The 26,020-nt window shown below is 41.9% G+C and overlaps 1 protein-coding gene across 1 annotated transcript; it reads right to left on the bottom strand.

Annotated features, from left to right (window-relative positions):
- Positions 1 to 2,866: 2,866 nt before the first annotated feature.
- On the bottom strand, positions 2,867 to 16,023 carry LOC140905182 (uncharacterized). Its single transcript, XM_073328017.2, has 5 exons — positions 15,957 to 16,023; positions 14,577 to 14,702; positions 12,326 to 12,482; positions 6,719 to 6,955; positions 2,867 to 3,171 (listed from the first exon to the last, which is right to left on the bottom strand). The coding sequence occupies exons 1-5, from the start codon at positions 16,021 to 16,023 to the stop codon at positions 3,114 to 3,116; spliced, it is 645 nt and encodes a 214-aa protein (XP_073184118.2). The 3' UTR covers positions 2,867 to 3,113.
- Positions 16,024 to 26,020: the final 9,997 nt, after the last annotated feature.

The following is a 26,020-nucleotide window of genomic DNA, read 5'->3' as shown; positions in this document are numbered from 1 at the left end:
TGATGGTGTAGAATTTTTGTCATTTTTCCCTAAGAATGACAGGTGTGACTGTTGAATCACTGCAAAGGTACTTTCCTTAGCGCAGTATCTTTCTTCAAACTATAAAGTTTATTAAATTGATTTGTCATGTGATCTGGTAGGTATTATAAGAATTAATCTTTTCAGCTGATCCTTTTAACCCTTCTATATGAAATATGGTGGTAGGTAGGTACTAATTGTTGCTTCTCAGGTTAAGTGTATCGAGGCTGGACAACTGATTTCATCTAATTTATATGAAAATCAGTCTCAAATTGTGGCTTGTTGATGTTTGTTGAATTCTAAATAAAAGGTTTCCATACTTTGAGGACTATTCAAGCTCCATGAGCAGGATTTTCAGAAGTGCTCAGAGTTGGCCTAACTGTTCTCCCATTGAACTCATTGGGAGTTTAACCATTTACTTCAGTAGGAACAGTCAAGCTAACTAATCCCAAGCTAACTTTGGATCCCCAATTTAACCTAGCTCAAAACTCTAGTTTGGGACTATTGCCTAAAATGTAAGCCATTATGTTGTAACTGAGCAAGGATGGGTCCTCCTGGTGCTGCCAATGCCAGTGAAGAGAGCAGTACTTTCCACTGTGGGAGCAACATGAATGTTTTTATAGTTTCTTGGGTTCTTGTTTTGTAGCAAATGAAGAAATGTTTGAGCTTCTAAAAATCCAGTGTAGCATAACTGGGGCGGAGAGGTGTGGGGGATAACCTACTATGAGGGAAGGGATTGCCTTACATAATATCAACACACAAACTTGGTTGCTTTAGCGTTAAGGTTGCTCAAGTGTGGTTTGTGTTACAGCAATCAATAAAAATCAAGGAAATCATCAAATTAGGCTACATTAACAACTAGGATAACCTCAGTGTACAGGTCTTCCCCACTTTCAAACACAGTGCCCACACGCAGACTCTTTAGCTGCATGACAAACTTATATTTACTTTCCACATATGCAGCACACACATTCACGTCCTCTAATTCATACTCGCTGTACAAGCTTAGCTATGGGTTCACAGTTAAGTTTGTGTTTGTGGGCTGCATCCTTGTCTAGTATGTGAGGAGCTGCTGATTAGCTAGGTTGTGGAGAAGAACTGATGGAGCACTTGGACCATTGCTAGTCTGTCTGGAAAACACTAACATTCCTCTGCTTTCTCCTTCACTCATCCTCTGGATGCTGCCTCAGGAGCTTTGCTCACGCCCTATACCATCATCGTTGGTCCCCCATACCTTGAGTCCTTTTCCCCCCTCCCATATCCCTGATCGGTCCCCCATAACTCCATTGTAGGCTGTCTCACTCTTCCCTGCATGCTTTACTCCCCCATCTACAATCACTAAAAAGATGACCTCTTACAAGGAGCCTGACCTATAGAATGTGGCATTGACAAAACTTCCCACATTCATCAAGTTTTGTCAAAGGAAGCCAGCTCTGGTCAGGTAAACTTTGCTCCCACATAGCCTACAAATCAAACATTAATATCCTTACTGCAGCTGCAGTGTTTGTTGTGGCAAGGTGGAAGAAACAAGATAAGTTTTAACACTTTGCTTTCAACAGAATGTGAATAGATGAAGCATCAGCTTAGCATGTGAGCTAGAAAATCAGCACCAAATAGAAATTGAAGTACTGAATGTGAAGTATGGAATGAGATATGAATTTGTTCCACGCTACAAACGCTTCTAATTACTTAGCAATGGCACACCCAACGTTGCACTAATTTAACTAAAGGTGCAGTTTTAAAACTAATTTATTTAAAATGGTACAACTTGGTCTTGTTACTAGGGAAATGTACCAGAATTACTATACTGGTATAATTATACCGCCATGATTACTTCTATAACACCTCATGTCAACACTCTTAGAATAACTGTACTTTTTTTGGTTTGCATCCACACAAACAATTATAATGGTTAAACTAGGTTGGTAAATATCCTGGTGTAGACTAGACCTTTATGTGTGAGACATTTACATTGATTTAAATCTGGTTTACTCTGGTTTAGCTTTGATGCTAAAATAATATAAACAAGATTTAAACTGATATGATTGTCCATGGTGGGATTTTTACTGGCTTCAGTACATTGTTTTTTAAACCAAACCTTTAGTTAAACAAATGCTGGTTTTGTGTGTTGACAAGCCCTTAATTTCTCAAAATTAAAAAACAAGTATCTTTTCCTGAAAGCATTTATTGTATCTGTTCATTGTTATGCTACTTTAAGAGCACACTTCATGCTGATAAACGTGAACAAATAGTTGATTTTTTTTTAATTTGAACATTAAAATAATAATGAAGTTAGTGGCAAATATCTGCAGTTGTTAAAATGTTGCAAAGGTTGATTTTTGGTTTTGTGTGTGTCCTGTACTTTGAGATAACTATGGTTTGTCTATATTAAAAATTTTTTACTGGATTAACTAAATTAATTTTTAAATTGGTGTAGTTAAACCAGTGCAAACCTCTAGATGCATTTAAAGTGGCTTATCCCTTATTTCAATTGATTTAGCTTAAACCAATTTAAGTGAGGGTCATCCTGGTTTAAATTAAGCTACATTACAGGTTTGAACCAGTTTAATTAACTCAAATTTTCTAATGTAGATCAGGTCTTAAATTATATACAGAGGCAAAAAGCAAGCTATTTCCATAAAACATTCCTATCAGTGAAACACTTCAGATTTTCAGTTGCATGAATCTTTTTCTTCTGGTATATTATAGATGTGCTGTGTGAAGTTTTATAGGAACAGGTGTTTGTTTTAACAAGTAATTCCTTCTTTAGAAGGTTTGCTAAATTGCTGATTATGCTATGTTGTTGTCAGGTAAGTAAATTCCAATCAAGTCATTAAAGAGTCTCCCTTCAGGAATGACAATACGTCATGTTTATTTTACAAAAAGGTCTACAAAGGTTCCAGAAAACATTTTAAAATAAACATTTCTAATAAAATGTGTAGGAAATACATCGATAGACTTTTGGCAAATGCACTGTGTATAGCAATATAATTTCTGTGCAGATAGTCAAAGGGCATAGCATTCCAGTAACTTGCTGTAAAAGTCCATAGGCTCATTTGAGAGGGTATTTTTTGTTATAGGTTGTCCTGGATTCATTATTCCCATGCCATAATGATCTTGCTGAAGTTCACAAATACTCCTTTGTTAGGTTTGCTAGGGGGGAAAAACCCATACAAAACATTCAGTTAATGTTCACAAAAGGTCTATCTTAAGGCTCATGTAAAAAACCCCACAGTAGTGAAGAACAAAATGCGGCTTTCCTCCCTCTCTCCAAATAAAGCACATGTATTTTAATTACATAAAGTGAAAATTTTTCATTTATGCAAATCAGTATAGCAAAATCTGGTTTGTCTAATAGAATAAAATTCTGCTTTTGGATCTGAAAGATCTGGATTCCAAACTTTTGTTACTTCTAAATATGCAATATTTCAACTGATACCAAGATTTGCAGAACTGACAGTAGGACTTTGCCCTAAACCAAAGTTGAAACCAGTTTTTTCACCTTTGATTGAACTCAGTCTGCTGATTTGGCATAATGTTGTGTTTGTTATGAACTTGGAAGACCATTATGGCTTGACACCCCTTTTTTCTGGTCTTGTCTCGGAAATGCTAAATGATTGGTAAGTGCACCAACTATTACCTTACAAGCAGGGACAGGTGGCCAGACCATGCATTACAATTTTTATCCTGAATAAATTTGAAAATTTATTCATTTTACTTCAAAGCTAGATGACCTGTCAGTGAAAATGGGCTCATTGTCTCTCAAGAATCATACTGTTCTTGGGGGAGAAAACCACAGAACAATGTGATTTTTTTTTCCTGTTTACAAAAACCTCAGAATTTTGAGGTTTCAAAATTTTCTCACACTAACAAGACTACAAAAGAAGGACTGAAGCCTAAACAAGGGACAGCAATAGTCAAACAAGGAGAAATGAGAACAAAAGTGGATTTCATGTGTTTTGGATGCCATACGTATTTCGGTCTGTATAGTGGTTTATACTAACTAGACAATGGCATGCTTTAGGTTTGGGGGCAGTTCCTGCTTGTCAAAGGAGATGTTAACAATCTCTCAGAGTAGAGGTCCCATCTATTCTCACTGACGATCCAGGACAGCCAGGAGTCTTGTGTCCCTGATTACCATTAATGCTTCCCATCACTGTTAGTTGTGTAACTGGGATACCTGGGGTGACTCTGTACCTGGTCCTGCTCTCTGCTTATTATTCTGGTGGCCCTGAAGAAGTTCCCACAAATGCACTCTCTCTCTGTTGGTTCTTAGGGCTAATCGAAATCCAGTTTATAAAGTGATTTAGGGTCAGGAAAACTTTGAGGAGTGACTGCTGCCTCAAGGACAGAAGAAGAGATGTTTGCTTTGCTTTCTAAGTAGTGGCCAACTTCACTTTTAAAAATGTTATATACTGTTGATGAAGGGCATTTGGGTGTGTTCCGTCACAGGAGATGATGCGGCTTAACTGTTACAGGAATGGTTGCTGTTCAAGAAAAATGTAAGAACAATCTATAATAGTCATCTCTTGTGCTTCTTAATTATCAAAGAAACTTTTGTCTTGGAAACCGATAACTTATCTGGGGATTTTTGTCTGATCATTGGAGATGGAATCTTGTTACACAGACATATTAAGTCGTCCATATTTTGGTTTCTGTTTTCCACTTTTTTGAGTCATCATTTCTAAAGCTGCAGTAACTGGTTAATCCAGCATATACTATACTTGTTAAAATATGGTTGTATTGTAATTCAGTGTATTATGCAAAATGGAAACTTTGCTAGCTAAGCAATTTGTTTAATGGGTGACTATTCACTGCGGTGGAACCCTCCTACTCTTAGTTAATTGGTAAAAATCTAGGATACTTTTATTAAAATTGCTTGTTTTGAGAAACATGACAGTAACTTGCTGACTCCATAATAATTCTGTAGACCAGGGGTTGGCAACCTTTCCGAAGTGGTGTGCCGAGTCTTCATTTATTCACTTTAATTTAAGGTTTCGCGTGCCAGTAATACATTTTAACGTTTTTAGAAGGTCTCTCTCTAGAAGTCTAAAATATATAAATAAACTATTGTCGTATGTAAAGTAAACAAGGTTTTCAAAATGTTTAAGAAGTTTCATTTTAAAATTAAATTAAAATGCTGATCTTATGCCGCCGGCCCACTCAGCCCCCTGCCAGCCTGGGGTTCCATTCACCTAGGCCGGCAGCAGGCTGAGCGGGCCCTGCGGCTGGGACCCCGGCTGGCAAGGGGCCGGCGGCCAGGACCCCAGACCAGCAGTGGGTTCAGCCTGCTGCCACTCAGCCTGCTGCCGGTCTGGGGTTCTGTCCGCCGGCTCCTGCCAGCCAGGGTCCCAGCTGTTGGACCTGCTCAGCCCGCTGCCGGTCTGGGATCCCGGCCCTGCCCACATAGAGTGGGTACCTACCTTCTCCCTGGTTCTAGCCCAGTCTCTTCCTCTCTCTCTGCACTGAGCTGAGGGTGGGAGTGCACTGAGCACAGGGCTGGGGGTGAAGGAGCAGGTTGGGGTGTAGGGTCTGGCCAGGAGCTAGAATGAGGGAGGGGGCTCAGAGTTGGGGCAGGAGGTTTGGGTGTGGAGTGCTTACCTGGGCAGCTCCCATTCAGTGCAAGGGTGCAGGTGGGAATGGGGGATGGTGGTGCAGGAGCTCCCGTTTGGTGCTCAGGGTGGGGGTGAGAATGTGGGCGGCGGTGCAAGAGTCAGGGCATGGGGGGCTGGGTATGTGTAGGGGGTGCAGGAGTCAGGGCAGGGAACTGGAGGCATGTGAGGGGGGTGCAGGAGTTGGCATGGGGGGGCTGGAGTCAGGGCTGGGGTCATGGGGGGATGCAGGGGTCAGGGCAGGAGGCTGGGGTGTGAGGGTGGTGCAGGGGTTAGGGCAGGAGGCTGGGGGTGTGGGCTGGGGTCATGGGGCGCTCCCTGCCCAAAGCGGCTCACGGCAGGGGGCTGGAGGGGATATGCCCTGATTCCACCCCCGTTTCCCACCTCTCCTCGTCTCCTCCCTGGAGCAGCTCCTGCGCTGTGGCTCTGCCTCTCCCTGGCAAGGGCCATCAGCAGATGGGTGGCAGGGAGGGAAAGGAGGAGGGGCAGGAACCCAGCATGCTGGGGGAAGAGGGGGGGTGGGGGGGGAGCTTGCCTGCCCTGCAGCAGCAGCTGGCAGGACCAAGCTTCTTCACCCTGCCCCCATGGGGGGCGGAGAAGAGCAGGAAAGGCAGGATTTTTAATGGCACATTGCTGCCTGCCGGGGTCCCAGCCTGGGTTTGGCAGAGGGCTGAGCGGGGCCGGTCTGGCCAGGAGCGTGCCATTAAAAATCGGCTTGCGTGCCGTCTTTGGCACACATGCCATAGGTTGTTGACCCCCTGCTGTAGACCATTCAGAAAAGAGGTAAATGGTACAGACAAGAACTGTCACTTCTGGTGCACCAACATCTGCCAGACAAAATAAAATCTGCATTGCTTATTTGGTATAACTGAAATGAAAGTTATAGTAGAACAGGATCAATGGTTTTAAAAATACATTTGCTTTGTTATACATATTTTTGATTTAATAAAACCTAAGCTATTTATCAGCAGATATACTGTGACAAATATATTAAATAATTCCTAATATTTATAGAACCATAAATTACATATTTTTCTGGGGAATAGTAAAGGCTTTTTTGTTTAAAGTAACTATAGGATTAATCTTACCAGAAATAGTATCGTGTTCCCTGAAATGTTCCATCATGTTTTCCCTCTTCGCTGCCCTCCAGTTCTACGCCAAGATACACGTCCTCTCTCCCAAGCAGGTGCCCCAAGTACTTGATAGTTCCTTTACTGATTTTCCCTGCTGGACGGGAGAATTTCACCACATTTCCAACTGTCAAGTCTGTAACACTTCTTGGTGCAAATGGTCGTCTTGGTAACAGCACCTTACCCACAGGAGTCCTGGTGTAAAAAGAAAAAAATTAAAAGCAAAACCTTTTTCTAAAAGAGTGAAACTAATTTTAAATTCTGAAGAACTCAGTTTGCTGGCTTCTGTTCAGAGTACCAAATAACTTTGTGTTTGTGATCCACTTGGATAAATGCCCTGTGAATTCCAGTTAGAATTCTTACATTTCTTAAAACTTCATTCTCAATTGCCAATCCACAAAGATTTCTAGGGGGAGGGAGGGTTGTTCTGCCCTACCACAGCACAGAGGCAGCTCAGGTAGATTTGTTTTGTATTTTTCTCCTGTTACATTCTTTCACTAGAAAGGGATAGGAATGCATAAGCAGACCCACTGCACTTCTTGATCACTGCTTGCTGCAACATTGCTTGCCTGCATAGTTACTAACCATAGCAAAAATATAATTTGCATCTCCACTGGGAATGAGTTGGGGAAAGCCCATTACTTGGGACTTACTAACAATGAATCCAACAAAGTGCTAGAAGTGTATTATATGGAGTAATCCTGTTTGGTCAGGGAATGGAATAGGTGACCTAGTAAATCTTTTGTCACTAATTGTTAGGCCTCTCAATTCTTTCACTTCGCTCCCTTTCTCCTTTTGGTGCCTGCTGGACCAATTGCAGTGTCAAGAATTTACCTTACTCGTGAGACTGTGGCTTAACCCAGCTCACTAAACTCATGGGAGCACCATGCCTTAAAACAGATCACCCAGAATTGTGAACCAAATAGAAATGGCCCTGTGGAAGGCACCATGACACATAAAAGGATCAAAGGAGAGTTAAGCATTGTGAAAGTTAGGGAATTGGGAAGGGGGAAGACCTCTGAAGGCTGTGCAGATGTGGTGATGAGTGATTTTGCCATCTGGCAAAATTTAAGGCTAGCAGAGTCACTCCCATCCTAAGTTAACACTTTTGACTTCACCTGCCTTCTCCTTAGGCAGCAGGAGCCTAGCAAGGCATTCCAGATGAGAGGACCTGAACTAAGCATATTATGGTGGATGTGTACACCAAAATGTCCTGGATGAGTGGATCAGAAGCCTAATGTGTCCTGTCACCATCCTGAAATATTCATGTATGTTCCTCCCTTCGGCATATTCCCCATTTCCCTCATCTCCAAGGGGCCAAAGTTTCAGACCCCTCCATTTCTTAATAAAGCATCAGCCTAAGTATTTCTCGTTGTGCCTGATAAAAACTTAGTGTGCAAACAAACTGGGGAACAGCTTTGGAGTCTGGTTTACACCAAAGCAGAGGATTAACAAATCCCTTAGCACACTTTATTGGACAAGATTCTGAACTAACTGTTCGTAGTTCAAGAATTCTCTAAAACTAGGATTGAGGCCTCATTCCCAAATTCAGAATCTCTGGAGAAAAGTGGAGTAGTGAGAAACCATGACTGAGGGGAAGAGAGAATGTGTAAAAGGTCATAAGGTCAGAGATAAAGAACCAATACAGTTCTTCAAACTCAAAGTGCATGCATCTATTCCAGTCCTGACAGATTTGGATTCCTGTGCAGGTCTGAATTCCCTTTATATATGTTAAGTAAAAGAATGGAAGAGGCCTTTAGCTGAGATTGTGATTTATCAACTGCTTTGACTTTGTTACACACAGACAAACCTTACTCAGCCTCGAGCAAAGAAATCGACAGCTTGCACAAAGCTAAATCTACTGACTGCAAAAAGATTTTTCTTTCTAGGTCCTTCAAAAACGTATTGGCGTTTAAAGCAGGCAGTTCACACCATGAAGAAACTTATACCAGCCCTGAAAACCCAAATGATCATAGTGTAATGTGGTATCTGCACAGCCAGTGTCTTACATGTCTGCAGGAAGGGACCAAAAGACACCAGTCTAGATGAGAAGCAATAATCAGAATACACTATGCTGTACATCTTTATCAGCCTGAGTGAGGGAGCTGCTGACCTGAGCAGAACAGATGTGGCTCCCAGGAGAGGTGTCAGTTTTGTGATTAATTTCTTATTTTTGTGACTGGGGCTATTCAAAGAGTTGGATCTCTCCACGAAGCCCAACAGAGAGTCTCCTTTATTACTCATGACACTCCAGAAATTTAATGACTGACGCCTTCTCTGTGTTATGGGCTGGGCTCGGATGAATGCCTGCCGCCTTTCACTGCATGCCAGAGTGCAGAGGCAGTGCTGGGTAATAGCTCTGTCCCCTGTTTAGTCTGTCAGGTCTGGAGTTATAATCCTGGTTCTGCCACTGACTTTGTGTGACCTTGGGCAAGTCCACAAGTTTCTGTTTTCTCCTCTGAAATGGAGGTGATTACTCTTCCTATCAAGGGGGTGTTATGAGGACTTGGGCCTGATCCTGCACCATCTAAGTCAATGGGAGCTTTGTCATAGACTTAAGTGGGCAAAGGATTGGACCAATAGTGCATGTTTGAACAGCTTGTAAAATCTGATGTACCCTGTAAGTGCCACCTAGGGTATAAATAATACACTGAGGAGTGCCAGCAAACTGGATATTGTACTCAGGGAATAGGTACTCCATGGGCCACCTGAACCGTAACAGGCTAAAATGATCTGCATGGCACAAGGTGAAGAAAACTGACCCTACAAAAGCTTTCCTGGGCAAAGTCCTCGGATGTTTTTTCTAGCAGCAGTTCACAAGGGCTGCAAGCCTGAGCCAACACTGAAGATGGAATTCTTGTTACATAGGGCTGGCAACGTTTTTTTTTTTTTTTTTGGCCATCATTCAGTACAAATGCCAGAGGCAGGATTTACATTCACTGATGCATGAATACCGACAACACAGCAGAACTGGCTCCTCCTTTGGGGCTGTATCAGAGAAGACCAGTTTTAAATTGTGCCAGGGTCTTCATAGGAACCCTGCTAAAGGAAACTGTGAGGCTACACATCCCTTAGCCAGGCTGCTTCCTCAGCCAGTGCTGGCCCCAGCTAGCTCCCCAATGGGCATTCTGTCCAGTTCTGCTATTGCAAAATGAGATGGCTATGGAACTCTTGCAGGGATGTGTGGCCGCTCTGTGATCCCTGGACCAACAGGAGCTAACTCTCATCTCCTAAGAGCTACTGATAGCTTTGTATCCGACATCAGAACTCTAGCTGCACAAGTTCTTTGGTTCTGTAGGTGCTACTCTTTTTCAGCCCCTCCAAGCTTCATGCCTAAAATGACAGACTTCCTGAGTGAATGGTCCTGGGCCGATTGCTCATGGATAGGAAATTAATATTCTGGAGTTCCGAATGGGAAGCTTGCTGATTTAAGAGGCTGTAAGATGGAGGGGAAGGTGGAAATGATTAGTGGCTTGTGTGTTTTGCTCCCTATAAATTTGGAAGCATTTGTACTCAATCATGCCAATTCCATCCATGTACAAACGTTTGCCCCCAAATATACAGCCATTTAATTGGCAATGGGCTAAAGTCACTGGCCTAAGATTCAGCTGAAGTCGACAAGTATCATGAACACTGCTTATTTTTCTCTAACAGTAATAACTCGTCAAATATTACCTTAATTTTGTGCTGTTTACAAGATCGCCAATACCTTGTTCGTCCTACCAGACTGAATAAGCATGAAAATGGTACTACCCTCTTGCCCTTTGAGGTGGTCCTCAGAGAACAAGGAGTGTGTGCACTGGCACAGTGATACAAGTCAGCATTCCCTGGCATAGCCGGTGCCATCCTGGTTTTGGTCTATAGTACTTCGCTGACGTTGGCAGCCAACCCGGCACCCGTCCTAATCACTAAATTAAATTAGGCTGAGTGGTTTTTCTATATTTTAAAACCAAAAGTATATCTAAAAATGTCTCATAAAGAATTGTTAGATAACACGATCTATTATGAGGCCATGACTTCAATCCCAGCCCTGATTGGTAGTAACCAAATATATCATCGTCTGATTCTTTATTCCTGGCCTATGTGAAATAACTGTTCCGTTCCTAATGAACAGCTGTCCACCTCACAACAAGAACAAGAAAAAGGACCCCCTTTGTCCCATATCCTCCGTCCAATGACTGAATGGCCCTGGATACTCTTCCTCTTGGTCAAGGCTAAGTCACGCTGGCTGTTGTGAAACCAGCAATACTCTTTAGTTAAACAAGAACATTTTGATGTATGATAAGGGCACAGCACACAAAGCAAGTGAGATACAATTTAGTTTTTTCTTTGTTTGAAAAACCTAAGTTATAAACATTGAGGGGGTCCTATCTTAGAAGGAGGGCAGAGGAGCAAATTTGCAGAAACACCTTGTGGATGAGAATCAAGATGATACTGATGGGTGTGAAGAAACATCTACTGTAAGGGGATGCCTATCTTATAAGTGAGCTTCATATTTGGATTCCCCACTACCCCTGGGTTCCACAGTAGCCGAGGGTCTTTTCACCTACAGTTAGCTTGGAAGTTGTGACATTTCCTGTCAGAGGTGGACCTCACTGCATTGATCCAAGCTTTTGCCGCCGACTGATGCTCTGCCATACAGCAGTGGTTCCTTATACAGGGTTGCCCATTTGAGAACTTTAGTAAGTGGGTGCGTGCTTCCTTTAAAGGGCTTCTAGCATGGTATGTTTTACACAGGTCCTTTGTAGTCTTGTACTAGTTATAGTTTCCAGAAGCAATTCATAGTGTTGGTTTTGATCTACCAAAGCCCTACAGTTTTGAGTGATGGCTGCTTCTTTCCTCATGCTCCACCACAGTGATTGAAATTAACTTGTCTGTTGAGAAACTAGAAGCAGCGTGTGTTGAACCCTTGAATCCACTTCACCCACTGGTTTGACAAGGCCACAAAGTGTGGCCCGTCAGGGAATTCTGGACGGCATATCATTACCATTGCAGCTGGATCTTTGCTTGAGGACAGTGACTTGAAGATTTTAACTGACGTTTTAACAATGGCTGTTGTACACGGGAGGCCACTGGCATGTGTGTCAGGAGACTAAGTGCTTTTAACAATATAGTGACTTACGAAAGTGGTGATACAAGCAGCCCCTCAACCTCACACAACATTCCGAATTCCTCAGGAAGTGAGGGCAAGGGTGGGAAGCTAAGCAGATTTACACACACTTCTTTTCACAGAAAATTAAATTGAGAGGGAGACTTTAATTCTACCAGTCCCTGAACAGCTGAAATGTTTCTGGATATGCTCATCAGCATCTCTATGTTAAGGTTTTATACTACAGCCCATCGCCAAAGCTGCTGAGCATTTTCTGGGAAAGCAGATTAGCACTAGCTGAGTCTGTAGTAGACTTCATGAAGTCTCTGCCTTTCCACATAATAGAAAGCTCTGCTTGGGTAGGGTTTATTTTAGAATAGATTTTTAATCGGATTAGAAACCTTTAAAATGTCTAGCAAAACTGTCTTGCCTTAATCACAATTAATTATTTAACTTAATGCTTAATTCTAAATTACCTGCTCATGGCATGTTTACTGCAGGTATTCGTTGCAGAGAGTCTGCCTGTTACATCTGCATCATGCTGTAGAGAGTTCCGATGACGTGTCCTATTGTGCTGGCTGATTGCAGACACATCATCATCACATGGTTCTGGGATCTCCTCACATGCACCATCTTGAAAGCAGCAATAAAATCAGCATGGTCAGAGGGTGCACTGAAGTTGTACATAGTTCATGGATTTTCTAAACCGAAGACTAGAAAGGTATCCTCAGAAATTTTTACCAAACTTGGTTACAAACGGCAACTTAGCCTTATCTGTCTGGAAGTAATACATTGATGCATCAACAGAATGGCTCATAATGATAGATGAAGTTCTTCAATACCAGTCCCTGGTTCAATTCCGCTTAGGGCAAAAGTGGTTATCAGCTGACCCATGTGAACTTAACTGCGGACACAATTCAATTTCTAATGGTCATATGTTTGATTTGTCTAAATAAACTAAATATCCTATCATCAAAAGTGGCAGAGTTACAGGTAGTCTCAAAGGTGGGTCCAAAGACTAACTGGCCATGAACTGGAACTGTGCGCATACACAGAGAGTAGTCCGTTTCTGGCTTCAAGACTAAGCCTGATATGTTTATGGAATGGATGATATGATGGGATAGCCTAATTTTGGCAATTCATTGATCTTCAACTACTAGTGGTAGATATGCCCAATGGCCTGTGATGGGATGTTAGATGGGGTGGGATCTGAGTTACTACAGAGAATTCTTTCCTGTGTGTCTGGCTGTTGAGTCTTGCCCACATGCTCAGGGTTTAGCTAATCGCCATATTTGGGGTCAGGAAGGAATTTTCCTCCCAGGCAGATTGGCAGAGGCCCTGGGGGGTTTTCGCCTTTTCTCTGCATTGTGGGGCACGGGTCACTCCCTGGAGGATTCTCTTCACTTTGAAGTCTTTAAACCACGATTTGAGGACTTCAATAGCTCAGACATAGGTTAGGGGTTTGTTACAGGAGTGGGTGGGTGAGATTCTGTGGCCTGTGTTGTGCAGGAGGTCAGACTAGACTATCATAATGGTGCCTTCTAACCTTAAAGTCTATGATTCTAGCACCTTGCTGAAGTACTTCAAGACAGTGCAGGGAACTTGAATAGCCACTGCTCCTGTCTACTAGTGATATAGATTCAGCAGATTCAGACTCCCGAACCCAAGAGCCAGCGCATTTCACAAGCCCTAACTTTGCATAATTAAAAGAAAAAAGAAGCTAGTGATCTATGAATTTGGAAATTCCAGATGACACTTTAAAGCTAAGTAATCTCTAACAGCAGGTGTGCAATCCCTATTAATCACAGATTCTTTCTTACCTAACAGCTCATCTCCCAGGGATCAATGCATGTAGGGGAACGTCTGTGTGTTAGTTTTCCAGGAAGGATAAGCCACTGCACCCACCCTCCCCCTTGAAGGCTTGGGGGAAGGGCAGGGACTGAGCTCCACAACCATGAGGAAGTTGATCAAAAAAATAAATCAATCTGGGGCTGTGCTGCCAAGGAGCCACCAAACCAGGGCTGGTGCAGGGTTGCAAAACTTCCATGCAGATGGGAACGGCCTCCTGCGGCACCCCACTGTGATCTACAAGATCCCAAGCCATGTATGGTCTCTGGCCTCTTCTATGGGTAGACAAAGATGGTATGTCTAAGAGGGTCCTCACAGGGTGAGACCCCTCTTGTGGGTTTTTCTTAGGGAAAATAGAACTAAAATAAATACAATACTTACAAGAGTTAAATGATTAGAATTTACTTTAAAAGCTTCCTTGATATTATTTGTACAACACACTTCCATATCTAAAGTACTTTCAGGGTACCTATCAGTGCAGTATCTGAACCCCAGGGCCTACTGTATATATCAGAGAACATGTTTGACTGCTATTGTGAATATTCAGCTTTTTCAAAAAGAAGTACTATTGTAATCCCAGCTGAGAAGCAGTGATCATTCTGATACAAATATTTCCCAAAAGTATGAATAAAGGTCAGTCACAATGCTTTGTTTGAATATTTATACAACAGTAGATTGCATGTGAAAATATGGCAAGATTATTTAACCACCAGCAGGGTTCTGACCACAGAATTAACTCTTCCGTTCAGGTAGAATATATACTGATATAAAAGGTATTGGAAATAAAAATTCTATGTAATGCAATAGAAAAAAGCATCAATTGACCTGGAGAGAGTTTTAATGAACAACTCTAATCAGTATGTAGTTAAAACAATGTACCTTTTGAGTTTCTCTTAGATTCTTTCTTTAAGCCTGTATCATGGTATCCAGTGATCAGAATCTCCGTAGACTCGCTGTTCATAGACACTGAGGAGGCATTGCTTTTAGAACGTTCTTGTTGCCTTTCTAAAGAAAGAAAAAGGTTTGCTCATATCAACTTCACCAGCTCTTGATATTACTGCAAAGATGCAATTACTGTTTTGAGCAGTAAAAATTCACTACGGGTTCATAGTCTTGTATTATTATGTTGTTTGTAATGGTGTAGCACCTAGCAGCCACCATCATGGATGGTGGAGCAGATCTTAGTTTTAAACAGAAAGCGGAATTTGATACCACATTAAGAAAAGCAAAGCTAAGCTTATTATGACGAACCTGAGGCTTAATAGTAAAATTACTATTCTATTTATTAATAAAGGAATATACTAGCTAAGCAATTTGTTTAAAAGGCTATTTTTTCCATTCTCTGACACAGTTACACATCATTTTTGCCTATAAATGTGATTTTATTATTTATTTACATTTGAACACTCTAATGCAGAAAGCAGTAAACAATAAAAAAACATCATCCTTAAACTCATGTCATAAATCACTTGTATATCAAAGTTTTCTAAACTGGTGTACAGGACTATGGATCTTAAGCAATATTTCAGCTATCAGGAACAGCACATAAAAGTGATGAAGGTAAGAAGACAAAAGAGAAGTTCTTTCTTATCACCTCTTATAGACCAAGGCATCTCAGAAGCACTGGTTATGGATCATTTAACCTTAACTGCAGTGTGGCTGGCTTAAAAATGTAGGCGTTAGGCTACATCAGTGGTTCTCAAACTTTTGTACTGGGGACCCCTTTCACAGAGCAAGCCTCTGAGTGTGACCCCCCCCATAAATTAAAATAACTTTTTAATATATTTAATACCATTATAAATGCTGGATGCAAAGCTGGGTTTGGGGTGGAGGCTGACAGCTTGCGACCCCCCCCCATGTAATGACCTCGTGACCCCCTATTTGAGAACCCCTGGACTTTGTGGTGTTAAATTAAAAAATGGGGGAAACTTAGTGCTTATGCAGCTGGTAAGGAAAACACTAATAGTAGTAAAGTTCTTCATCAGAAAGATAAAATGATAGCCACTCTATCTGGATCCTTTATGTTGGATCCTCATTTAACTTGTTCACACCATAGCCCTGTAATGAGCTGTGCATAAGGAGCCCGCACAGAGCTCATTGCATGTGCGTGTTAATCCAGTAAGACTTCAATTGGCAAGTTTTTGGAAATACAGCTAAGAATCCCAGTATCACACCTTTATTACTGAAGCACAAGCCACTGAAGGCCCATTTTTAAATTTGAATCCCAGCATGGCAATTTCCGAACTCAACATCACTTACCATCACACGCACGGGGGCTGAAAACTTCGAGTACAGACACCATTCTGCTGCTGGGAATGCCATTCATCTCATCTGTTTGTAAACCTTCTTTCCTGCTAAGAGCAAAGATATGGGAAGACACTACCACTGATTGTTTATTGCTCTTTAAAGAACATGAGGGATCATGACCATGATCATTAGGTTTATTTTTGGGGGGAGGAGGTATACAACTCATATCAAAACAAAGATTTCCAAAGCTGGTGAAAGCAGATGGGAGCTTGGAGAGAATTATACCATCTTATCAGAATTGCTCAAATCTTAGCACATCATATCCAAAACAGAGTCTGACATACTGGTTGGTTAAAACAGATTTTTGACAAGAAGGTACAATTTATCACATTCTGTGGGTGGGAAACTGAATAAGATACATCTATTATGTATTTCCACTACTTGTTTAGGTAGTAAAAACTCTGCCTATAGAATTGCTCAGCATAGATGGGCATTGAGTACAAAAACAAAATACAAAGGGGGCTTGTAAAGGCTGGAGTGCAACTTGCTGTTCTGGTAAGAGGGGAGTAAAGTGTTGATTATGGTAATACCATTATTTTACACTTCATGCAGCTTTTTCCATGATGTCCAGTTTGACTCATTTCTTCTTAATGTGTACTGCTGGCTTATAGTGTCATTCCCTGGCTAGCGTAAGGTTAATAGAAAAAGATTACATGCATTTCTCCCATGACTTACCCATATTGCGATGATAGACTTCTAGTCTGAGAGTCTTTCTTGCAAAGATCAGTCCAAGGAATTAATGTTGTGGTCTGGCCTAAAAAAGGGTAGTTGAATGCAGAGTTTATTTTTTTGCCTACTGTCTATTGATATGTCTATTGTCAAATTACCTGCCTTTCACTTCTCAGTTTTTCTCAGGGTAGTTTTTAGAGATTCAAAAAGCGCTGGCGAAAGATGGCAATTTTTACATTAACAAGACCATTTTTCAAATAAAACTGAAATGAAAAAATAAATAGGCTGATTTCTGAACATTCAAGTTTAAACTTTGTAAAGGAAGGAGGTTTTGATCTTTGAAGGATTTGAAACACCTCTAATTGCTAAAAATCTATCTAAATTCCCACCATTTTCACTCAGGTGCACTGTGCTGATTTGGTTGTTTGCTTTGTCTTGTTCCTTCCTTTTATCCCTTCAATATAAGCCTTGCTCTTCCTGTTGCTCTCCATCCTTCATTTCCTTCTTCCAACCTTTTCCTTGGCCTTCATTTGCCAATGGGGCTTCAGCCCTGTACTTAAGGATATGTTTAAGGCTTTTGCTGAATCAGGGCTTTCAATGCAACAAATATGTGGACTCTTTGGAATGTGTGCATGCTGCAATGCTCAGTAGCTGTTCTCTTATGAATAAGGGCTCCAGTAGCTCAAATGTGTCCCCTCAGTAAATGACAGAAGGGATACAATTCATCTTTAAAAAAAAGTGTATCTAATTCATTTATAACTTTTTAGTGCTTTCTAATGAGCATTTGAACCAGCTTCTATATGCACAGAATGGTGCCATTGCTTTGTCTATTCATTCTTCCATAGCTGTGTCCTTCATTCTCCCATCCCAATGACTTTTCAAGCAGGACCATTGATTGGTCCTGCTTTGCCCTTTTTACACGTACAAGTTTTCCAGTTGGTTTCAATCAGTCTCTCATTTGTCAAAGATCATTCAGACTGGGGCTCAAAACTTTGCTAAAGGGGAACTGTCGCTTCGAAAAGGTGGAATGTTTAAAATGAGAGCAGCAGAAAGTTAACCGAGTAAGATTTAGGGACCATTCTATAGGCCCGAAACCTGTCTTGAGAGAGCCTGTTGGCTATCCTGAGCCCTTGGGGTTGAGTGTACATAATAGAATTCAAACTGTGAATAACATCCATCCTGTAAAGGCATGCTTGCCCAGTTTCAAGTGTGATCGGCATGGCACAGAGTTCCAATCATAACAAGAAAAATTGTTCTGAAGTGTACAGCCCTGGTTGTAAATTGTGTACTTATGCAAGGCACCACATTCATGGTACAATATATGGAAGAAGAGTAATGACTGAAATTGAAACAAATTGACTAGTTGGTTTTTCCAGTAAAAGCTGGAGTCTTAGAAATAAAACAAGTGTGCATTACGTTTCACCAAGACACTCTTTTATAGCTCTTGTTCTTATTAGAGCCTGGGGTAAGATGGTGTACTTCACGGTGGCAGAAAATACAGAACCGAGTTTAGAACACCCTGCTCTGTATTTTACTTCCAAAATGATGGGATATCACATGCTGTAGAGGGGAGCTACATGTTTTTCATGAAGTATTTTATTTAAACTCTAACCATTTCAAGTAGAACCATTAAAATGTTTTAAATGCCGTGCATCAGTGTCATGCATTTCATTGCTTGTCTTTTCCTAGGCCTCTAAAGAGCCTGAGAAATAAACTGTAAAATGACATTTTTGGGCTGCCTGCTTTACCCTTCTTTCTGGCTGTTGCCATCTGCGCTAGCCATTCGTATTCCCTCTTAACATCCCATAGCTCTTCTTTCAGTCTGTGGTTTTCCTCATTTAGTTGGTGACAGAGTTCTCTCAACCTCCTGGACTCGCGTCTTATTTGAAAAATCTCTTCATGCAGGTCCTGCTCGTAGGTTGCTAGTGGAGCGTGTCTCTTGCTCACCCTGTTCATCTTTAAAATAAAAAAGGCATGACATTATTTCATTGCCTATAGCATTTAGATAATGCCTGGAGAGTAGCTGCGGAGAGATTTTACATTTTGGAGAGAGAAATTTGTGTGTGTGTGTGTGTGTGTGTGTGAGAGAGAGAGAGAGAGATTGAGATTATATAAAGTACAGACATAAGAAAGCAGAAGCTAACTTCTTAAATGTGCTTTTGAAGTCAAATACATCTTCTCTGAGCTCTTGTAATGCTCATTTAAATACAGATCTGAGTTAAAATAATGCATAGAATTGCTTTGAATTCTACCTGCATGCTTTCCACAGCAAGAATAATTGCTTGGGAAGTTGCAGTAGTATAGGAAAGCCTATAAGATAAAAAAACGGGAGAAATATAATAACAACAATGATGCTAATAGAGTAATAGCAGGGCATTATGCAAAATATGGTTAAGCCATTTAAGCGCAGGCTGTGACTCTAATAATCTATCAGCCAAGGAGTGAAATGTACATGTGTTCATGAGCCATACAGATCACCAAGTGTATCATGAAATCCCCATACTACGTTGCCTACCTTTAAAACTGAAAGCAAATTTTATTATAGCCATAAAAGCAGTGTGTGTAGATGCTTCCCAGTAGCTTTCGGTGCTGTTCTTTAAAACTGGAATTGAAATAACCATATTGCCCTTTCCTCAATTGCTCATAAATACTACTAAAAACAAGTTTGTTTTATTAAAGAAGCTACTTTGTCAACATTGAGACATTACTTTCAGTTAGGGGCCCAATCCTAGAAACCTTACGCACAGGGACAATCCCATGCGAGGAAGGAATTGACTTCAGTTGGACTGCTCTCGGGAGTAAGGACTTGACGGATCAGGGCCTAATTACTGTACGTGAAGCAGATCACTTTTGTTTTGTTCAATGAGATGGAGCTTGATGTCCTGTTGTAAAGACTAGAGGTACTGTATAAAAAACAGCAAGTTGGTAAAAACGCAGTGCAAAGCCAGCATGGTGGGAGTGGGAGGAAAGAGAATGCACAGGCCTGAGTCTGTTTGATAAACCAGATATTCTCCTTGGTTCATTTTGCTATAATACAAGACAGCCGTTTACATTCATTGTGTTGCTTTTTTTGGCCAACCAAACGGAGACTTGTATGCATTTTAATGCGTAAAATGTAAATGACTCTTGTGAGAAGGGACAGACCTGTGAGACTGAGTCCCCTTACAGCTCTGCTCATTTCCCCCCCCTCCTTCCCCTTTCCAGAAGGTCACACACTGGGCTGGCTGTGGCTTTCTCCTGAGTTTGCCAGTAACACGCTGTCCATCAGCCAGAAGGGAAAGCTGGAGAAACTCAAGGCCTCCAAATTCAAATTCCCCTCGGCTTTATGTTCGCATTGTACTACAGAGCTAGCACAGCCAGTGCAAGTTCTTCTTACACCTCCCCATTCTCCACATACCAACTGGGGTGGGGTGAGCTTGGGGTTTCTGCCCTGCAGCAGGGTGATGGGGCTAAGGGCTTCTGCCAGAGATAACTGGTACCTGCTGAGAGTGGGGGGGGGCACAATTTAAAGGTTCCCCCCCCAACAGCTTGAGTTATGCCCCCCAAGCCCAAACTTTACGCTCTTTACCCTCAGTGGCCCCTCCCTGCAGCTCTCAGGTGTTTGCTGCTGCCTCTCCCCACAGCTGTAGCTCCCAGGTTGCCAGCTTCAGAAGCTGCCATGCACGGCGGAGGCCCGGCAGCAGCATGTGACCAAGTGGGCCAGCAAACTCTGCAAAGATGGGGGGGGCGGAACATGACCCTAGGTGCCCCCCCATGTCGCCTCAGGCTTCTGCCTAGCAGGATGGGGAGTCTCGGGGCTTCAGTAGGAGCAGAGCTAAAGCCCTGACCCCCAGAAGGTATTAGCTGTGGGGCAGAAGACCCCCATCCCCACAGGGCAGAAGCCCCAAGACCTCCCTCCCCACAAGGCAGGCGCGTCCCGGCTCTCGAACTTCTGAAGATTATCGTATGTGGCTCAGAGCCACCCCTGAGCTAGGTTTTCTCTGGCCTGGGAGATTCCTTACCATTTCCTCGAGAAGAAGATTTTCTTCTTTGCATTCTTTTATCTTCTGCAGATATTCAGATTTTAATTGAGCCATTTCATTTTTCAATTGTGAAATCTCTTCGTCTGCATTTGCCAGCTCCAGAACAGCAGCCTCTCTGGCCCCCAGAAGATCACCAACCTGATCCTTAAGACTTGCTGTAAAACAAACGTATCAGCGTGTGTGACTTGGATATGTCAAAAGGGAAACATACCTTGCATTCGTTCTTTGACAATGCACTCCTAAGGAGAAAGAGCTGTGGGCTAGTGCTCCGAGCATCTAATTAGGAATTGGGAACTCCTAAGTCTTAACTCTGACACCAAATCCAGCTAAAATGTAGCTGCATCTCTGGCAAAGGGATTAGAGGTTAGTGGGTCTCAAACTGTAGGTCGGGCCCCCAAAGTGGGTCATGACCCCATTTTAATGGGGTCACCAGGGCTGTCATTAGACTTGCCCAGGACTGAAGCCGAAGCCCAAAGACTTCAGCCCTGAGCGGTGGGGCTCAGGTTACAACCCCCTGCATCTGGGACTTCAGCGTTGGCGCTTCTATCTCTCTCTCTCTCACACACACTCACACCCCGGGGCGGCGGAGCTTGGGCTCAGGCTTTGGTTTCTTTTCTCAGGGTCATGTACTAATTTTTGTTATCAAAAGGAGGTTGCGGTGCAATGAAGTTTGAGAAACGCTTAATGTTTAGCAAGTGCTGAATCTTATGATTAATAAATACTGAACAACCATAAAGTGTCTTTCCAATGCAATATAGATGGAATGAAAGACAACATGAAGCTGAATACGGAGAAGTTTTTTTGAGGCCCGATCCTGTGTACGCTCCTCTCGGTGCTTAATTTCTGGCACATGAGCAGTCCCATTGAGGTCAATGGAACTATTAATGTGCCTAGAGTTTAGTAAGTCTGTGTTTAGGGGATCAGGGTCTTAGTTAGTAAGAAGTTCTATTGATTAAAATTGCCCATTCCCATGTGGAATTGCTACCCTATTTTTGCTCATATGATTCCTTATTTGTGTATTAGAGGAGAGACATAATGAAAAGAAAGCTCAAGGGAAAAAAATCCATTAAGTTTCTAAATAGTCATTTTTTGTTTGTACAGTTATTTTACAAATATTGGATCAGCTTGTTAGTGGAGGGCAAAGTGGAGTACCAGGAATAAATGATCAATGTGATAAGCTAAGAGTTTTGATGTGTGGCTCCCTTTAATGTTAGTAAGAGTTGCAACTAAATTCCATGACTCACGTTACTCCACCCATAGCATTTAATATGGCAATATAAAGCAAAATACATGGTTTAGTGAATAGGACACTAGACTGGGACTCAGAAGACCTGAGTTCACGTACAAGCCACAGGCTCCTTGTATGGCTTTGCATAAACTATAAACTGGGGAAAATGTTTTGTTACACCATGAAGAGAGTTATGAGGGGGAATGCCGTCCAATGATTGTGTGGTACAATGGTGATGAGGTCTGAGTAAGTTCTCAGATAGTACTTGGATAAAGAACTACATATATTTTCTGTACGTGTATGCCTAGACCAGTGGTCCTCAAACTTTTGTACTGGTGACCCCTTTCACACAGCAAGCCTCTGAGTGCAACCCCCCCCCCCTTATAAACTTAAAAACCTTGTTTATGTTTAACACTATTGTAAATGATGGAGGTGAAGCGGGGTTTGAGGGTGGAGGCTAATAGCTCATGACCCACCCCCCCACATGATAACCTCGTGCCCTCTGGCAACCCCCCACCCCTCACATGACCCCCAGTGTGAGAACCCCCGGCCTAGACCCTGCACTGAGATCTACTAGCAGGAAGTTTTGTGCATGTGGGGAGTGGCACTGCAGCAGTGCCCAGTGCCGGATTGGACCCCAGAGTGCAAAAAGAAATGTGTTTTAAAAATATATTAACATGACAGTCATGAGGTCTGTCAGAAACCAAGAATAACCTCTTAATTTTTCACCTGGCCTCTGGACATCAGCCAGTCTTTACAAGCCCTTACCTAATATAGCGGAGTACCATGATTTCCTAGAAGCAGTTTTGTAATGCAACATGACCTGTCAATTTGTTGACATTTTAAAAGCCTACAAAATGGAGACTGTTTCAAAGTGTAACATCTAAAAACAGAGGCTGATTTTTCTCCCTCTTCATGTGACTTCTCTTTTGTTAATGTTTTTATAGAAGTTTTCACCTGAGGTAAATATAAAGGTGCAGTAACTCTGATATAGGTGGCCAGAGAACTTGCTTACAGTACCAGAGATTTTGTGTTAGCCAGCATATGAACCTTAAGAAGATATGAGAATTTAATGGAAATGTTTAGTTTAATATTTTCATTTAACAGACAGAACAAGGAGAGATTAATTTTAAAATGCTCTCAGGAACCACGATTCATGACTTCAGAACAAACCCCAACAAGGAAGTAACAAGCTCTTATTTTCTACAGCTTGGTTGAATTTGTTTTTCAAAAATGCCCTAAAGCTCTTTGGATTATGCAGAGGAAAAGCTCAGGAACTCCAGGAAGAGCCTGGCAAATCTGAGCTGCACAGACCAGGGAAACAGTGCGGGAGGGAGGGCGTGGCAGAAGGGATATGGAGTACAGAAATGCCACCATTGTGTCCTTCAGATTCTACGCTGCTCCAGGGTTGAACAAGCCCTTGTGGTAAGTCAGAGCAGTGCCTGAACATCCTGTCCTGGGCTGTAGCATGGCCTAGAATCCCACAGCATCATGGAAGCCTGCCACCAGCACACCCCCTACACGAGGGTTTACAAGAGATGAGGAAAATGACACAGGGTTGTTTATGATTTTGTGCCCAAGCTCATACAGAAAGTTTGCAAAGGAGCCAGAAACTGAACATATGTCTCCAGTCCACATGTCCATCTTTCCTATTAACTTGTTCCATATCATTAATAATCTCTCTATTACCTAGGTTACAGGTACAGTGGGGATCCTCCCTTTTCCTTAGCATTATTGTGCCTAGTTTTAGACTCTATAGAGATTATCCTTCCCCACATTGTCCCTGGACCAAGAACTGTGCAGGGAGAGCCCCCTTCTACGGACACAAGGGCTCATAAAAACCTTATCTCCTCCCTCCAAAGTCCTCCAACCAACACTCCACCCAAAACGTGAGGGAGAAAGAAAGGGAAACACAGCAACAATAAATCATGGAACTACATGACACTTCCCAATCATCCCTTCGTTAACTCTGCTTATATGTCATAGCCCTTTCCTCCCAAATCCTTTGTCTGCTCTTTGGAACATGGATCATTTCTTAATCTGAATCACAAGGCCCTGATCTCAGTTGGGGACCTAGGTGCTACCATAATACAAATAATAATCCTAGTTTGTTCAGATCAACCTTAAATGTTCTTGTTTTTTTTTTAGTCTTGCTAAAACTCTTTAGTGATATTTTATACCCATATGTCATTTAGCAAATTCTACCTGAGCTCCTTGTTTTAAGCTACAGTGGAACCCAGAGTTATGAACATCTTGGGAATGGAGGTTGTTCGTACTTTGAACAATATGTTATGGTCCTTTCAAAGGTTTCCAACTGAACATTGACTTAATACAGCTTTAAAACTTTACTATGCAGAAGAAAAATGCTGCTTTCCGTTTATTTTTTAGTAGTTTACATTTAACACATTACTGTCCTGTATTTGCGCTTTTTTTTTGTTTGTTTTTGGTCTCAGATGCTGCCTGATTGTGTACTTCTGGGTTCAAATGAGGTGTGTGGTTAACTGGTCAGTTTGTAACTCTGAGGTTCTACTGTAGCTTCCAATTGCTGGGTGAAAGATGTGCTAATTTGTGAATGTGTCCGACAAAGAAAAGGAACAACAGACCCAGATAAATGACATTGCTTCATACCAATTTGCTGCTGTAGTACTAAAGGTGAGCTGTGGTCCAAGCTGAGGTGACTGGGAGTTGTCATCTTTTCCTTAAAACTCCTTGCCTCCTGATAATGAAATCCATTTGTTTAGCATTAATAGCATTTATTACCAAGGAAATGTTAACAGCTTTCCGGAGTTTTCTTCCTTTTATTACTTGCTTTAGTTTTCTCTTCATTCTTACTATTACACATACGTTTACTCTTCACTCCCTAGTTTTCTCCTTCATTCTTATGCTCCTTAGTAAATAAAAATGTGAAGCTGCCCTGAGTTTCAGGATTGCAGCGCATCTTCTGTTCTGACCATGCATCTGCAGCAGCTCAACAGTTCAAAACTATTTTTATCTCCTTTCCAGCCATTGCCATCTGTCTAGTGAAGAGCCCAGATTATCTGTTTCCGAAGCATTTCATTTCTGTGGCCCAGATTTGCTACAGCCCCTTTTAAAGGAACTCCTTGCTGGTGTTAGCTGCATGGCTGCACATTGTGATCCTGAGTACCACCAATTTATAACCGGTTTTTCGGTTGAAGTTGGTTATTTGTTCACATAAGCGAAACAGAGAGGCAAGGAAATGGGATGAAAAAAATGAATTAATTGTATGTTGGGGCGTTTAGAGTAGCTTTTGTTATTGCGGCTGCTTTAAATGTTACTTCACAATATACTGCAGCTAAATGAATAATTTTGATTTTATTCAAGGACTGATCCTTATATCAACTTAACTGAATGTACTTCAAATAACATTTTTTTCACTTTGCCTGCTTGATGTTATGCACAGCATTACTGTTACTGAGTGCATTAAATTGTCATTAAAGGGGGTTATGTCAGTTGTTTTTCCAGGTATCACTCAATCAAAACCCTTTGTCAATGGGTAATATACACCAAGGACAAATTCTCAGTTTCAACAGCAGGTGGGCCAAAATAAACATGTCTCCTCAGCTCTGAAGGATGTATGTCTGTGATCACGTTAATGTATAATGGCATGTCTACTTTGAAACAGGGAAGGAGGAGGGGTATTAGAGAAGCAGGCATTGTGTGTGCCAATAAGTTGTGCACAGAGTGCCAATAAGTTGTGCAACAGAGTGTGCATTGATTGGGTGATGGCACAGTTACAAGTATACTGCAAGACAGGAGACCACAAACTGATGGCCTTCAATGGTCCAGAAAGTGCACTTTGGCCCTGATTTGCATCATAGTAGTCAATGGGAGTCTTCCCAGTGACTTCAATGGGAGTCGAAAGAATTTGCCCACTGGTATCCTTGCTAAAAGACCTTTATTTGTGAGGTGAAGCGGGTGTGTGCAATGTATCCTTCCCATGGAAACACAGCTCATGGTAAAAGACTGGTTTTCTCCATTTTGAATCTATTTATTGTTAACTTAGTTTTTTATAACATTTGTCTTTTTATTTTTTTCTTCTGAAGTTCTCTGGACTCTTTGGGTCCCTCTTTTCTGCT

Source organism: Lepidochelys kempii, chromosome 1 (assembly GCF_965140285.1).
Source record: "Lepidochelys kempii isolate rLepKem1 chromosome 1, rLepKem1.hap1, whole genome shotgun sequence".
In the NCBI taxonomy this organism is placed as follows: domain Eukaryota; kingdom Metazoa; phylum Chordata; order Testudines; family Cheloniidae; genus Lepidochelys; species Lepidochelys kempii.
This window is presented reverse-complemented; position numbering and strand designations above follow the sequence as displayed.

Excerpts from the sequence above, each read along its gene's own strand:
- LOC140905182 (XM_073328017.2), bottom strand. The coding sequence starts at position 16,023 with ATGAATGGCATTCCCAGCAGCAGAATGGTGTCTGTACTCGAAGTTTTC. Across the intron at positions 14,703-15,956 it reads CAGCCCCCGTGCGTGTGATG|AAAGGCAACAAGAACGTTCT; the intron begins GTAAGTGATGTT and ends TTCTTTCTTTAG. Across the intron at positions 3,172-6,718 it reads GGAACACGATACTATTTCTG|CAAACCTAACAAAGGAGTAT; the intron begins GTAAGATTAATC and ends TTTCCCCCCTAG.